Source organism: Drosophila yakuba, chromosome 2L (assembly GCF_016746365.2).
Source record: "Drosophila yakuba strain Tai18E2 chromosome 2L, Prin_Dyak_Tai18E2_2.1, whole genome shotgun sequence".
NCBI classification, from domain to species: Eukaryota; Metazoa; Arthropoda; class Insecta; order Diptera; family Drosophilidae; genus Drosophila; species Drosophila yakuba.
The window spans coordinates 20,608,400-20,624,673 of record NC_052527.2 but is presented as its reverse complement, the minus strand read 5'-3'; the positions used below and the strand labels follow the sequence as shown (position 1 = coordinate 20,624,673).

Genomic DNA, 16,274 nt, shown 5'->3' with positions numbered 1-16,274 from the left:
CGCTGCGTCTATGCTTTAATAGTTCCTGAGATCTCGACGTTCATACGGACATGGCCAGATCGACTCGGCTATTGATCCTGATCAAGAATATATATACTTTGTATGGTCTGAAACGCTTTATTTTGCCTGTTACATACTTTTCAACAAATGTTTTCAAGACTATTAGCCCCGTTACTTAGCTAGTGGAACTGCAAGAAAAAAATTTACAAATTTTGTCGTCTTATCAATAGAAATGGGGTAGATAAACACCAAAATGAAAAGTAAAGCTAAACATTTTCTAATATTTTGGGCGTAACAATTACGGGTTTTTTCCGGACAAAAATCATTTTAACTTAAAACTAGAGCGAAGGCAATAGCCGATTTCTTTGACTGTCAGATTTTCTACCACATAATAGAAAAGTACGACAAATTTTAAAAGTTATGGACGTAAAAGTTTTGTGCGGTATGCGCTTTATCTAAACTTTACATGTTTTATAACCCCGGAGATATCGACGTTCATACGGACGAACTTACGATATGCCAAAAATTTTTTGGCCTCTCCTTTTTTAACTCCCACAAACCGCCCTTAGCTGCCACGCCTACGTCAAGTAATTGGGACACTACAAAATTCTATCACTTGCGTCTCACTACGGATCAGAAGATTCCAGGTTCGACTCCTGGCAGGATAGACAACCAAACCTCTTAACAATATTATCATTTTTGTTTTTACTAATATTTTAACTTCATTTAAAAATAAAGCGCCCCCGGGTGGACTCGAACCACCAACCTTTCGGTTAACAGCCGAACGCGCTAACCAATTGCGCCACGGAGGCTTCGGATTTTTTTTTGAAGTAACGTTAAAATTTCAGCAGAAACCTATTCAAAAATTCTTGCAAGAGATTTATTATGAAATATTTTCAAAATTTATAATTATTTTTGTTATTATTAAGGAGCCTCCGTGGCGCAATTGGTTAGCGCGTTCGGCTGTTAACCGAAAGGTTGGTGGTTCGAGTCCACCCGGGGGCGCATACCAAAACCTTTATTTTGCTATGTAATATTTTTATTTTTACCTTAAGTCTTAATGGAAACAAATGTTACCCAACTATGCTTTGTCGAATTGTAATAACGGTAATATTTTGCAGATATAGATGAATGATTCTTCTTTTAAAAAAATTTCAAATGAATAGTAAATTAAATATTTTCGTCCTGAATATGAGACACCTGCCTCCGTGGCGCAATTGGTTAGCGCGTTCGGCTGTTAACCGAAAGGTTGGTGGTTCGAGTCCACCCGGGGGCGAAATATTCTTTTTTAGATTTTTTATACCCGTAGACTGAAAGGGTATACTAGATTCGTTGAAAAGTATGTAACCGGCAGAAGGAAGCGTTTCCGACCATATAAAGTATTAATATTCTTCAATCAATAGCCAAGTCGATCTGGCTGGTCGACAAAACGATCACCCTCACACTTTTGAAAATATTGTGATATTTATACCCGTTACTCGTAGGTAAAAGATTCGTTGAAAAGTATGTAACAGGCAGAAGGAAGCGTTTCCGACCATATAAAGTATATATATTCTTGATCAGGATCAATAGCCGAGTCGATCTGGCCACGTCCGTCTGTCCGTCCGTCTGTCCGTCTGTCTGTCCGTATGAACGTCGAGATCTCAGGAACTACAAAAGCTAGAAAGTTGAGATTAAGCATACAGACTCCAGGGACATAGACGCAGCGCAAGTTTGTCAGTCATGCTGCCACGCCCACTGTAACGCCCACAAACCGACCAAAACTGCCACGCCCACACTTTTGAAAAATGTTTTGATATTTTTTCATTTTTGTATTGGTGTTGTAAATTTATATCGATTTGCCAAAAAAACTTTTTGCCACGCCCACTCTAACGCCCACAAACCGCCCAAAGCTGCCACGCCCACACTTTTGAAAAATGTTTTGATATTTTTTTATTTTTATATTAGTCTTGTAAATTTCTATCGATTTGCCAAAAAACTTTTTGCCACGCCTACTCTAACGCGCACAAACCGCCAAAAACTGTCAGTGTTGAAGACCTCCTTCGCACTTTCCCTATCTGAGTAACGGGTATCAGATAGTCGGGGAACTCGACTATAGCGTTCTCTCTTGTTTTTATTTCTAGTGTGTATGATATGTATGTTATAACAATATTTATAGTGTGTAATGACTTACTTTATATATTTTAAAATAGTTAACGTTGGCCCATGAGGGGATCGAACCCGCGACCTTCGCGTTATTAGCACGACGCTCTAACCAACTGAGCTAATGGGCCTGACGAATCAACCCAGAAAATTAAAAGCTAGACTGAAAAAGAGAGAGCGCTATAGTCAAGTTTCTCGATTATCAACGAGAAATTTTCATATTCTCTTGGGCATATCTATAATATGCAAAAAAAAAAATACAATTAAAATCAATAAAAAAAATATCAAATCTGCATTTCTAATCTCAACTTTCTAGCTTTTATAGTTTCTGAGATCTCAACGTTCATATGGACAGACAGGACAGACAAACCATATAATTTGGTACAAGTTTTGGTATTTTAGTCTCAAAGTTTTACGGTTAGCTTTTAACCTTATGATTGATTGGACGACTACTGTGCAGTAATATGTAAACTGTAATTTTGGGAACAAAATAATATGCGCCCAACGTGGGGCTCGAACCCACGACCCTGAGATTAAGAGTCTCATGCTCTACCGACTGAGCTAGCCGGGCCACTTGATCCATTTAAAACATTATTTTCAGTTACGTCGCTGGCTTTGAAAGAAACTACGAAATATCCGAACAGTTCTGTTCATAACGATTTTGGTGATACAATTGTATGGCCTTGATTTCAAAATCATTGTCTTAAAGCCATCGGGTTTACCACCTAAGTATTGTTTATGATAAATTACTGAAATGCAGGGATTGCTAGGTCATTGTTTCGATAAAAACCGTACTAGGAAGCCCTTGCAGTAAATGTATAATTAGAAATTAACTTGTGTAAACGGAATTTTGTATACATGTATACTTTATGACGAAGCTATGATTTCAATTAATACTTTGAAGCTAGTTTGCGTAGAAAACGGACATGGATATATTGTCCCGGTCGTTAATACTAGCCAAAAATATAGATACATACATGTACATGTATACTATCATGGTCGCCAATGCGTTGCATTTCTGACTAAAATTAATGTACACTCTATAAGGGTATATCAAATGATGTTTATAGAAAAGCAAAGCAATTTTTATTAAGCGTGACAGTTTTTGGCTGTTTGTGGGCGTTTAAGTGGGCATGGCTAATATGCCTGCATGCTTAATATGCCTTTCTAGCATTTATGGTTCCCAAAATCTCAACGTTTATACGGAAAAACAGATAGACAGGCGGACATGGTTAGATCTACTCGTTTAGTGATCCTAATCAAGAATATATTTCCTTTATGGGTTTTAAAACGCTTCCTTCTACACGCTACAAACTCTTCAACGACTCTTTTATTCTACGAGAAAAAAACAAAAAAGTTACATGGCGCATATTCCATGTAATTTTCTTTACTACATGAACTGAGGATCACAGTGATCTGTCGAAGATTTAAGCGTTTTGCAAAATCACGTTCCAATTTCTTTTTATATTTCGAACATACAGCCCGGCTAGCTCAGTCGGTAGAGCATGAGACTCTTAATCTCAGGGTCGTGGGTTCGAGCCCCACGTTGGGCGCATATTATTTTGTTCCCAAAATTACAGTGTACATATTACTGCACAGTAGTCGTCCAATCATAAGGTAAAAAGTTAAAACTTTAGGGACGGGAGTAAAATACCAAAACTATTATGTATATGGTTTTGAGGAAAGAGCGGTAAAAATGTTTAAAAATACATTTTCTTGCCCGTAGCTTGTGAAACCCCAAAACTCGTTTAAAGGGCATTTTCTAGAATATCCAGTAATGTTTATGTGTGACATACATACACAACTTTTTTGTCATAACAATAAAATTTGGTTTTTGGTTCTTTTTGCCTATAACTAGGAATTTATTACATTTTTATTTTAACGCGAAATTAAAAAAACAAAATCTCGATGTAAGAGTGTCCACGTAGTTATCTCAAGTTCTTGTATGCATAATTTTGATGCTTGTATTAAAAAAACGGTAAAATTTATCTTAACTATACATATTTTATTAGGTTGCCTCAGAGGTTTTCTTAAATTTTTTGGCTACTAAATGTAGTTTGTTTACCCGTTATTAGTAGTGTAGTTTTGATTAGCAATATATAAATTTGTTATCAAAATAGAAATAGCTTTGTCACTTTAGTCTTTCGGCTGTGTGCATTAACGAACTAAGCCGTGGTCTGCCATGACTCACAAGATTGTTGAATAACACTGTTGTATTTTTTCAGAACATTGTCCCGTCTTTTCTGATGTCCGTAAACCGATCAAAACTTTTCCAGCCAAACTATTTTAAAAATATTGCAACTCTTATTTATTATTTGTTATGCCCAAACGATTTTGGCTATAACCACTCCAACTCATCCAAACCGCCAATTTGGCTGTTCACCATACCAATAAATTTTAAAAATAGTTTGAAAAAATTTAATTTTTTTCCCCCCAATTTTGTTAACGATATGGAAAGAGCATCCATTTGCTAGTCAAGGAACTAGCCAACAATATATCGATTATAATGTGCATTATTCAGCCCGGCTAGCTCAGTCGGTAGAGCATGAGACTCTTAATCTCAGGGTCGTGGGTTCGAGCCCCACGTTGGGCGCATATTATTTTGTTCCCAAAATTACAGTTTACATATTACTGCACAGTAGTCGTCCAATCAATCATAAGGTTAAAAGCTAACCGTAAAACTTTGAGACTAAAATACCAAAACTTGTACCAAATTATATGGTTTGTCTGTCCTGTCTGTCCATATGAACGTTGAGATCTCAGAAACTATAAAAGCTAGAAAGTTGAGATTAGAAATGCAGATTTGATATTTTTTTTATTGATTTTAATTGTATTTTTTTTTTTGCATATTATAGATATGCCCAAGAGAATATGAAAATTTCTCGTTGATAATCGAGAAACTTGACTATAGCGCTCTCTCTTTTTCAGTCTAGCTTTTAATTTTCTGGGTTGATTCGTCAGGCCCATTAGCTCAGTTGGTTAGAGCGTCGTGCTAATAACGCGAAGGTCGCGGGTTCGATCCCCTCATGGGCCAACGTTAACTATTTTAAAATATATAAAGTAAGTCATTACACACTATAAATATTGTTATAACATACATATCATACACACTAGAAATAAAAACAAGAGAGAACGCTATAGTCGAGTTCCCCGACTATCTGATACCCGTTACTCAGCTAGTGGAAGTGCGAAGGAGAGTCTTTTCAACACTGACATTTTTTGGCGGTTTGTGGGCGTGGCAACATGAATCCAACAAACTTGCGCTGCGGTATGCTTAGTCTCAACATTCTAGCTTTTATAGTTCCCAAGATCTCGATGATCATTCGGACAGACGGACAGGGTAACGAGTAACGGGTATAAAAAAAGGATTTTTAAATTCACCTGTAGTGAACAGATTTGAATTTTATTCAATGAACTAATTTTATAATAACAGTTTTAAATGAGATAACATTTTTCTTGGGAATTAAAGTTAATAGAACAGTAGGTTTAGAACAAGTAGGTCAATAAGCATATACTAAAAGTATTATTTCAAAATTCAATATAAGTTATTGCAATCCAGTGAATTGCCTGCTAATAGGACGTTTAATGTATATAATGCTATGTACACGACAAAATTTAAAACAAGAGAGAACGCTATAGTCGAGTTTCCCGACTATCTGATACCCGTTACTCAGCTAGTGAAAGTGGTGAGTAAGTCTTCAACACTGACAGTTTTTGGCGGTTTGTGAGCGTTAGAGTGGGCGTGGCAAAAAGTTTTTTGGCAAATCGATAGAAATTTACAAGACTAATACAAAAATGAAAACATATCAAATCATTTTTTAAAAGTGTGGGCGTGGCAGCTTTGGGCAGTTTGTGGGCGTTAGAGAGGGCGTGACAAAAAGTTTTTCCGCAAATCGATAGAAATTTACAAGACCAATACAAAAATGAAAAAATATCAAAACATTTTTCAAAAGTGTGGGCGTGGCAGTTTTGGGCGGTTTGTGGGCGTTAGAGTGGGCATGGCAACATGAATCGACAAACTTAATCTCAACTTTTTAGCTTTTGTAGTTCCTGAGATCTCGACGTTCATACGGACGGAAAGACGGACGGACATGGCCAGATCGACTCGGCTATTGATCCTGATCAAGAATATATATACTTTATATGGTCGGAAACGCTTCCTTCTGCCTGTTACATACTTTTCAAGAATCTAGTATACCCTTTTACTCTACGAGTAAAGGGTATAAAAAGCGATATGAGAGAACTTACAGGCGCATTACATTTGTTGTTGCGTAGGTTAGGGTGAGTAGCTCCCACATTCTCACAGACTAACATTTCGGATTGCACTGGACAACTCCAATGGCCTTTCGCGTCCGACAACATGCCATTGTCAAAGAATGAGCGTAGAAACAGGCAGATTGCGTTAAGGACTGCAAGAGATAGAAACTATAATCGTTTCAAAACTTGCAACGCAACAACGGCAGGGTAGACCGGATGGCGGACGAACAAGCATTGAGTCTGATGTCAGGGGCATGAAGTTGCAATGAAAATGAAATTACAAACGGTCCAAAACATGGCGGGATATTTATAGGAAACTGCACTTGTGTGAGCGCCGCACATTATATTTAGTCTCTAGTGCCTGGTTCTACTATGTTCTATGAGGCGGTTTTTAAATATGTATCTGCGATATACTTTTCTGCAGGCAAAGGGGACGTCGAACATTTTGCACCATAACTATTCTGTGCGCTGTTTTCGCTTTCAACGAATGTCTGCTGTAGCGTCCTATGGCGAAGTTGCAAGCCAAAATGGACGACGATGTCTCTCGGCCTGCTAGACTTGTTTTCTGTATGTTGTTCTTTGTAAATAGCGCTCAAAAGACTAGAAATTTTTTGTACGGAATAGCGCCTTTAGTGAATTTAGAAGTGAATGTACACACGTCAGCAACAATGTTTTGTCATGGTAATGTTTTTCGTTATTTTTCAGATTTTATTTTAGAATAGTAGTATATAATGTAAAAACATAAAATAAAATTAATGTGGTATTTTTCGTATCCATTTAGTATTTTTTTTTAAATTTATACAAAATATATGACAGTTTAATGGACGACATAAGTGTTTTGACATTACGCTTTTCCACATCTAATATAACAAAAACTTAATTTCATAGCTTTTAATCACAAGATTAATAAAAAATAAAAGCACCTTTTGCATTTATAACCTTTTGGAGTCGTGTTGGTAACATCAATAATTTGCATTGATCAGGCAGAAATCGTAAGACAACAGATAAAGATAGTTTAGAAAAACTTACAATTCTTTAAAGTTAATACGGATAAGGAGTATTCTGTTAGTATGCATTCTAGTTCTAAAAGTTCACCGATTTCGCGAATAGCGAAACAGCATTTGTACAATGAGTAAAAGCAGGGCTTGTTCTGATATTTCTGAGGCCTACAAACACACATATGGCAGGAGAAGAGAGTACAATAAAGAGATAGAGAGAAAGAACCGCAAAGAAAGAGAGAGAGAGAGCTGCAAGCATACACCAATATATGTACTTACTAACGAATTTAGGTGCGAAGACGAAACGGAAACTAAGAGCAACAACAAGAACCACTCATACAAATATGCCCACAAAAAGCATTAATACAAGAGCATGGGCAAACAACAACGACGTCTGTCTGTCCCAATCTACATATGAGCTTTTGTATTAGGTTTTCTCTTCTCTTTCTGGTCCCCAGCAGAAGCAGACGATGAAAACAAAAAAGCATGTGAAAAACAGAAAAGACAAAGCCCCGAGAAAAGTGATAAAGAAAAAACACGGCTAGGATTCAAATAAGTTGGATACCTTTTACGACTTACTACTGCTATGCTGCAACTTTCAGAAGCTAAACAATAAATTTGTTTACTTTTGACACTCTGTGTTTCGTTATATTACCAGACAATCACTAAAACACACACCCACTATTCCAATAGTAGTTTCCACAATAAGGTTACGGAGCACAACGTGAATTGGCCTCTAAACGTTTCTTAGACCCGAAAACACGCATTTTTCTTCGAAGATTAGTATTCAATTGAGTACTGGCTTTAACCGCTCTCGAGAACTGCACACTTCTAAAGTCAACGACGGACTGAGACCCACTGATTTTCTCCCTGGGTGATGACGCTTTGGCTCTCTCTCAACGCAGTGTTGGCGTCGCTGCAGTTTGTGGTATTGTAGGGGGAGCTGCATCGTTGTTGCATTTAACAAAAAAGGTCAAAGAATGCAAAGTTTACTTACATATGAACAGCTGCGTTCATTGAAATAGCATTGCATGAGAAACTTAGAAATATAACGGTATTTTTCAATGTCTCTTTTCGTGAGCGAGTTTTTTTTTTTAAATAATTATTGTAAAATGGACTGAATTGATAAAAAAAAAGAAAGTCCCGTTAGTTTTTCAAGTTATCGTTCTTATCTTTACATTCTTGAGCAAATGCACAACTTTTAGGATGTTCATTAGAATATCAGTGTCTGGTTTTGTCCAACGAAAAGACCCGAAATCATCAATATTTTGTAAAAAGTCAATTTGGTTAAGTTGATTAGTATATTTGAAAGGGCAATAAATTATAAACCAGGACCAAGTTCAGTTTTTTACCCTCAATAATAAAAACAGTATTTATGTGTATTTTTATGTTTATAATTTGTATTCTTTTATATTTATATGTTTTCTGTGCAACACCATTCACTACGAGCTATACATAGAGATCAAAACGCAAGAGAGAAAGAGCTTCTTAACGGAAGACAATAATAATAGTGTGGCCAAAACAAATATATAACTTAAATACTTAAATACAAGGGCCAATGGTATTTTTGTAAGGGAATAATATTTTAACAGTCCAAAACATGTGATTGATGGTATTATGGACCAAAACGTATATGTTAAAAAACTTACTAATGTATTGCTGTCTTTTACTAAATTGAATATGTGCTTTAAATGTACACTCCAACAGAATACTAGAATTGGTTTAACCAAAATAATATAAACGTAATGCCATACATCAGCACAAGCCCCCGATCGAAAAACTGTGGGGCGACATTAAACATGATGTGTCGAAGAGCTCATCATGCTCTAAAGCTCAGCTTTAAGTTGCATGGGCTCAGATTTCCCCAAAATGTTTCCAGAAAATGGTGGACTCCATGCCGCGCAGGTGTAAGGCACTGATAATCAACAAAGGCTATGCAATAAAAATATTAGTAAAAAAAATTAAGTCATGTTGATTTTTCTTGCTAATTTTTCATAACACTGATATTTTAGGGAACATCCAAATGTATGCCTTTTATGTTCTTTTTATCCATATTTTCGAAACTATTAAAGAAATAAAAGAGATTCATCTGTTCATCAATTATTTTAAATTAAATACACAATGATGTTATAAAGAAATTTGGCCATTAAAAGTGTAATTCATAGATTTTTTTTATCGTAAACATGAACCTCATAAGCACTGCTATTTCAATAAACACAGCTGTCGGTAGTCATAAGTGGGAATACAATAAAAACCGGGACACACGTATAATTAATGTGTAATTTTGGAGATAATTACAACTCTCTTAGCTTGTAAACTTACGGATCACCAATGGCTCTGCTTGGATGGGAATGTCGATAACAATGTGCAAAATAAATTTACGAGCTTTGAATTTTTTAACTTGTTTGAACTAGCTTTGGCGCAAGTGGTCCTGTGGCGCAATGGATAACGCGTCTGACTACGGATCAGAAGATTCCAGGTTCGACTCCTGGCAGGATCGACTTTTTTAATGTTTTTATTATACGTTAATTATGTGCAATATTCTATATTAATAAGTCTATATTAATTAATTAAAAATAAATTATATTCTTTTTTTCAAAATATAAATTCAAAACGTTACATATCCTTGATTATACTTGGACTAGTTTCAAGATGTTTACAAACAGATAAACAATCAAAACAGACATCTTTATTTCAATCATTATATTGTGTTTAAGACCATTCTTTTTGGTGAGATTCTGTTCAGGCTGCTCCATCTTCATCCCGGTTTTTGCAGACTTGAGCTCCACTCCATCTTTGTCTATGGATAATTTAAAACAAATATTTAATATTTTAATTCCAGAAAAAACACGAACAGATATGTGGAAATGTTTTGGGGTAAGTACAAAAAAAATTTTACCAAACATCGGTTTTGCGGCGGGGACTAAACAACTTCCAGCCACACCGCAAACTTTGTGCAGTACGAGGCCAACGACATTTGTTGGACAAAACAAAAAATGTCGCCCAACGTGGGGCTCGAACCCACGACCCTGAGATTAAGAGTCTCATGCTCTACCGACTGAGCTAGCCGGGCTGTCTGGTTCTAAATTATAATTGTCATTTTGAGAATGCTCAGCTGCTGCCGTTTGGAAAAAGCTTTTTAGCTTAGGGAGACAAGATCTTCATGGCATTTATAATTCAAGCTAACATGTGGTCCTGTGGCGCAATGGATAACGCGTCTGACTACGGATCAGAAGATTCCAGGTTCGACTCCTGGCAGGATCGGTGACTTTTTTTTTGTCCCAACCAATTTTCAACTTTAATAAATACATTTGCATACAATGCATACATACAATATTGGCACCATAACTAGATGTAATAAAGTCAAATCTGTTTGTCCGTCCGTGTGTGTGTCTGCGCAAACTAGCCTTCTATTGCATATCGGAAGAGCCCAGAACACACCGCAATATATGTATGTATTTTGAAATGTTATTTTTGCTTTCATTATTTCTGATCAAATATGGTTCTAGCAAAGACATAAGAATAACAAGATGCGTAACGCCATAGAATTTCTTTTGCCACACCCACTCTAACGCCCACAAACCGCACAAAACACGTTTTGATATTCTTTTTCCCAAAAATTTTCTTCCCACGCCCATTTTTACTGAAAAATGTTTAAATTTCTCCTTCGCACTTTCACTAGCAGATAGGCGGGGAACTCGACTAAACGTTCTCTCTTGTTTATATTTATATATATGCTATATGAAATAATAAAATGATGATAAGACAACTATGAAAAAATTGAATAATTCATACCAGGAGTGTTTCCCCAACGTCTGTTTTAATCTAACAGCACACGCTGACTCGCTGAAACAATATCTCAACTTACTTCTATTCGTTTCGCAATTGATTCAACTTTATGTATAGTCATGAAGTCTTAGCAAAATACCATCTACAAAAGTCGTCTAGTCAAACATTAAATGGCGATTTAAATACTCTTATCAAACGCGTATATACAGAGTATAGTATACACCGAACAATGTCGGGTATAAGTTTGTTTGTAAAATTTTTATAACTTTTCCCATTTAATAAACTATTTTGATTGATTTGTGTATTTTTATTGTTGTTATATAAAACAACTGAGGTAGTTTGAATAAATATTTTGTCTAAGATTTGAAATATGTAGAATTATCTTATAACCATATTTGCCCATAATTAATCTATACATTTAAAATAATTGACCAACTAATATAAACAAGATGTATGTCGTCTATAGAAATGTGCAATAAACAGAAACGGAAATAAAATGGATAATTATACATTTTTTTCCAGTGCTGGCAGTCTGAGCATCTACGCTCTGTCTTTGTAACACAACACTGCATATGCCGTCAAAAAAGCTTTGGCGATCGCTTAAAAGCGGCCTGCTGATAGGGAATTTTAAAAGTGCCTTCCTAACTTTAAAACGTCAAACATGTTGTACGAGCTAGTGCTTCTTCTCGGTACATTAACCTTAGTCTTCTATATCTGGCAAAGGAGTACCTTATCCTTTTGGAAGCGCCATGGAGTAAAATACATCAGTCCGCTGCCTATTGTCGGCTGCACCCGGGACTTTTTGACCGCAAGAGTGCCGTTTTTCGAGCAAATCCAAAAATTTCATGAAGCCCCTGGCTTCGAGAACGAGCCTTTCGTTGGAGTATACATGACTCATCGTCCGGCTCTTGTAATTCGCGATCTAGAACTTATTAAGACGGTGATGATCAAAAAGTTTCAATACTTCAACAACCGCGCACTGCAAACTGACCCACACAACGACGCCCTTGGATATAACAACCTCTTCTTTGCACGAAGCCCAGAATGGAGGCAGTTACGCACAAAAATCTCTCCAGTTTTTACGACTGGCAAGATCAAGCAAATGTACCCTCTAATGGTGAAGGTAAGTCAAAGAGAGATCTTTTTACATTTAAATGGGACTTATTTAAGTTTTGTATTTTTTAGTAAAATTAATTTTCATATTTAATGCTATTCATAGATTGGAAAGCACCTAGAGGATAGCGTCGAACGCCTAGGCAGTGGTACTAAAGTCCAAGTCAAGGATCTTTGCGCCCGATTCACCACTGACCTAATAGCGACTATAGCTTTTGGCGTCGAGGCCAACGCTCTGCAGGACACCAAGAGCGAGTTCTTCTACCACAATAAGGCTATATTTTCGATGACTTTAAGTAGGGCCATTGACTTTGCCATTATTTTTATGCTTCCTTCTCTGGCGTCACTGGCCCGTGTGAAACTCTTTTCTAAGGAAACCACCAAGTTCATTCGGTCCAGCATCAACTTTGTACTAACGGAGCGCGAACGGACAGGCGAAAAGCGAAACGACCTCGTCGACATTCTTCTTGCTATTAAGCACGAGGCTGCTGCCAACCCGAAAAAGTTGTCAAAGGAAATTGACTTGGACTACTTAGTTGCCCAGGCAGCTATATTTCAAACCGCCGGATTCGAAACTAGTTCGTCGACAATGACGCTGTCGCTTTATGAGCTGGCCAGGAACGAGGCTCTGCAGGAACGTCTGCGGGAAGAGATCGTTGACTTTTTCGGTGACGATGACCATATAAGCTATGAGCGTATTCAGGAGATGCCCTACCTATCTCAGGTTATCAACGAGACACTCCGCAAGTATCCTATCGTGGGCTATATAGAACGTGAGTGCTCTCAACCGGCGGAAGGTGAGCGATTCAACCTAAAACCATTTCACAACATGGAGCTGCCGCACGGGATGTCTATTTATATGTCCACTTTGGCCATTCATCGGGATCCCCAGTACTGGCCGGACCCAGAGAAGTTCGATCCGGAGCGCTTCAGTCCGGGCAACCGCGAAAATCTTAACATGGACGCATACATGCCTTTTGGTGTTGGACCGCGAAACTGCATTGGCTTGCGGTTGGGTCTGCTTCAGTCTAAGCTTGGACTTGTGCATCTTTTGCGCAACCACAAGTTCCACGCGTGTGATCAAACTGTTAAAAAGATCGAGTGGGCTCCAGTTAGCCCGGTTATTGCTTCTAAGCATGATATTGTCCTTCGATTGGAGAAGGTTTCCCGGAACTACGTTTTTGGAGAAAGATTACCTACGAAATAGAATTGTGAACTTACAACCGACAATATAAAAAATTAAAAAAGAGAGAATGCTATAGTGGATTTGGGTGGTAGTGCGAGATAGGAAATGTGCATATCAATAAGAAACGCCCACAAACATGCCCAAAACTGCCAAGCCCTCATTTTTGCAAAACGTTTTGATATTCTTTTTACATTTTTGTTAGTCTTGTAAATTTCTCTCGATTTGCCAAACTTTAATTCAAACAAGAGAAAACGGTATAGTCGAGTTCCCCGACTATCTGATACCCGTTACTCAACTTTTGGAAGTGCGCAAGTTTGTCGATTCATGTTGCCACGCCCACTCTAACGCCCACAAATCGCCCAAACTGCCACGCCCACACTTTTAAAAAATGTTTTGAAACATCCATGTTTCCTTGGTGCTTTCATTTGGTATAAGATTTAAAGTCGATACTGTACATCACAAGCAAATTGAAAACTTCTGCAAGATCTGCAGAATACTTGAAAATATTATTTTAATAATACTCCACATCACGTAAAGCTTTCTCATACGAAATCAAAAATGTAGGTGGAATGCAATGGGAAATACAATGACATCAAATTTAATGATAAACTGCTGCTAAGCCAATTTACAGTTGACTTGTTCTAAGGGTGAAACTGCAACTGCTACAGACAAGGGCACTGGCAAATGCGTGGCACGCAACTCAATGACTTTGGACTGACCTTCTTATTTGGATTTGCTAGCAACTGCTCCCTCCGGCGTATCGGGATATCGCGTGCGACTTTTTATACGACTGCTGCGTAACTTTTGCCACCTTTTGCGAGAGTGATTTTCCCTTCCGATTGAATTGCAGCCCTTCTACGACGAATCGAACAAGGAAAGACACTCAGATAAGGACATCCACCTGCACCCGCTAATAGTAGCTGACATTGGGTCGTTACTTGCTTGACTTGGCCATTACTTTTAATTAGCCAGTGGTCATTGCATAAATGTGTTTCTGCTAGATTAAACTCGAGTTCGTCATCATAACCAAACTAAAACTGGGTTTAAACTTCGCCTTGAGCGGGAAATTACATGCAAATCGACATTAAATTAATATACTCGAGAATTGCGTGGCCCCTCTTCTTGTTGCTGGTCTTCTAATTAGCTGAAAACTTTTTACCCCTTCGCAACCTTGTGCTAGCTATATAAGAAATTCGTTAATTAACAAACTGGGCGCCTGGACCCCCCAAACTTTATGGAAGAATTATTGAACGATTAAATCTTAAGATGCTTTTTGTGGTTTGTCTTAAGCGGATCAAGCGATAAGTAATATTTATTTACATTTTTATTTATTTGCATTCGCATTTTTTATGAATGGATTTCCACTGTAACCGACTAAAATTGTCCCACATTCTTACAATTTTGTATTTTTTTTATTTAAATTAATTTATTGATAACTAGACAAGTTGATATGGGCATGTCCGCCGGTCCGCTGTGTTCTCGGGACTAGTTTAAAATCAGGATAGTAAAAGTTTGAGCGAGAAGATTCTAGTAGACGGAGCGAAAGTTTATTTGAGAACGTTGCCACCCCACAAACCGCCCAAAATTGCCACACCCTAACTTCTCAAAATGTTTTAATATTTTTGTTTTTACTATTTTTATACCCTGTTTATGTGCCATTAAATGTATCTGATAGTCAGAAGATCGATTTTTTTAACGACTTTAAAAAATTCTTTTTTGCACTCACATTAATAGTTTATTTGCGGAGAAACAGACAGTCGGACAGACACACAAAATGGCATTACAATTCCAACTCGGCTGAACAAATTATTAGAAATAAAGTGGTCGAAAATGATTCTCTAACTGCAAAACATCTAACTGAAATCAATATATATTTTCTATTCTCTAAGGGTACAAAATTGATCCGTGTTCTTTTAACTATTCATCATTCCTGCAAATTAAGATGTTTTTGGCCGCGTCATGTTGAATGCTCAATTAAACTGAAAGACTTGTTGACAAGATGACATGATCTATTAGCTCCAGCTATTTGTCTTTGGTCGGTTGGAAGGAAAAAGGCAATTAAATTAGGTTGCTAGCGCTGCTCCGGTGGAAATGCTCAAAGCAAGGACATCGACAAGACGGGAAAGACCCCTCTTACAGCAGATAGTCACGCAGCATATATGCACCAAAGACTGCTCGGCAAGCCAATGGGTTTCCCTCCGCCCGCTGGAAATCGTTCAACTTAATTTATGCTTTAAGTGGAAAAACTAGAGAATGAGATTGGCTTTCAACTGTTGGACATTTTGCCAGTACGTAAAGCGAAGGTCGACTAACGAAAGCATGGTTTAAGGAGTATGAAATTCAACAAGTAACACCTTAAATAGATAGTTCTTGCTTGTCCTTTAAAAATCGGTCATTATTCTTATTCAATTCCTTTTACTTGCAGTAATAGTTAATTTTTGTTCGTGTTTAAGAATTTATAAAAAGGCTATATCCAAGAGTTTAACGTTGTGTTGCAATAATAAAATGACTTCAACTTTTTTTAAGGACAACGCACACAACGACTATCATAATCCTTGACGACCTGGTTTTCCGTTGACCTTTTAACCTGAAAGGGACCATTGGCTAAATAGTGAATAAGAAACAGCAGAGAACCATAATCCTCGAGAAAAGTAAGTTAGCTAGCAGGATTGCTGGCCTTAATATTTGCTTTGTAGATCTTATACTAATTTATATGGACATGGTCCTGACAAAAAATGACGTTTTGTGGACATGGCCTCTAAATATCATTTTGTAATGCATTTTTTACG

The 16,274-nt window shown here is 37.2% G+C and overlaps 1 protein-coding gene and 11 non-coding genes across 12 annotated transcripts; 8 read left to right on the top strand and 4 right to left on the bottom strand.

Moving 5' to 3' along the window:
- Positions 1–738: 738 nt before the first annotated feature.
- On the bottom strand, positions 739–812 carry Trnan-guu. The gene has a single exon. It is a non-coding gene; the product is annotated as a tRNA-Asn (tRNA).
- Positions 813–931: 119 nt separating this feature from the next.
- Trnan-guu lies at positions 932–1,005 on the top strand. Its single transcript has one exon. It is a non-coding gene; the product is annotated as a tRNA-Asn (tRNA).
- A 197-nt stretch (positions 1,006–1,202) lies between these two features.
- On the top strand, positions 1,203–1,276 carry Trnan-guu. The gene has a single exon. It is a non-coding gene; the product is annotated as a tRNA-Asn (tRNA).
- A 923-nt stretch (positions 1,277–2,199) lies between these two features.
- Positions 2,200–2,273, bottom strand: Trnai-aau. Its single transcript has one exon. It is a non-coding gene; the product is annotated as a tRNA-Ile (tRNA).
- A 367-nt stretch (positions 2,274–2,640) lies between these two features.
- Trnak-cuu lies at positions 2,641–2,713 on the bottom strand. Its single transcript has one exon. It is a non-coding gene; the product is annotated as a tRNA-Lys (tRNA).
- A 909-nt stretch (positions 2,714–3,622) lies between these two features.
- Trnak-cuu lies at positions 3,623–3,695 on the top strand. The gene has a single exon. It is a non-coding gene; the product is annotated as a tRNA-Lys (tRNA).
- Positions 3,696–4,662: 967 nt separating this feature from the next.
- Positions 4,663–4,735, top strand: Trnak-cuu. The gene has a single exon. It is a non-coding gene; the product is annotated as a tRNA-Lys (tRNA).
- Positions 4,736–5,102: 367 nt separating this feature from the next.
- On the top strand, positions 5,103–5,176 carry Trnai-aau. The gene has a single exon. It is a non-coding gene; the product is annotated as a tRNA-Ile (tRNA).
- Positions 5,177–9,824: 4,648 nt separating this feature from the next.
- Positions 9,825–9,897, top strand: Trnar-acg. The gene has a single exon. It is a non-coding gene; the product is annotated as a tRNA-Arg (tRNA).
- A 500-nt stretch (positions 9,898–10,397) lies between these two features.
- Positions 10,398–10,470, bottom strand: Trnak-cuu. Its single transcript has one exon. It is a non-coding gene; the product is annotated as a tRNA-Lys (tRNA).
- A 118-nt stretch (positions 10,471–10,588) lies between these two features.
- Positions 10,589–10,661, top strand: Trnar-acg. The gene has a single exon. It is a non-coding gene; the product is annotated as a tRNA-Arg (tRNA).
- A 1,110-nt stretch (positions 10,662–11,771) lies between these two features.
- On the top strand, positions 11,772–13,548 carry LOC6529057 (probable cytochrome P450 6w1). Its single transcript, XM_002090049.3, has 2 exons — positions 11,772–12,309; positions 12,406–13,548. Exons 1-2 carry the CDS (start codon positions 11,848–11,850, stop codon positions 13,504–13,506), a joined length of 1,563 nt encoding a protein of 520 aa, XP_002090085.1. The 5' UTR covers positions 11,772–11,847; the 3' UTR covers positions 13,507–13,548.
- Positions 13,549–16,274: the final 2,726 nt, after the last annotated feature.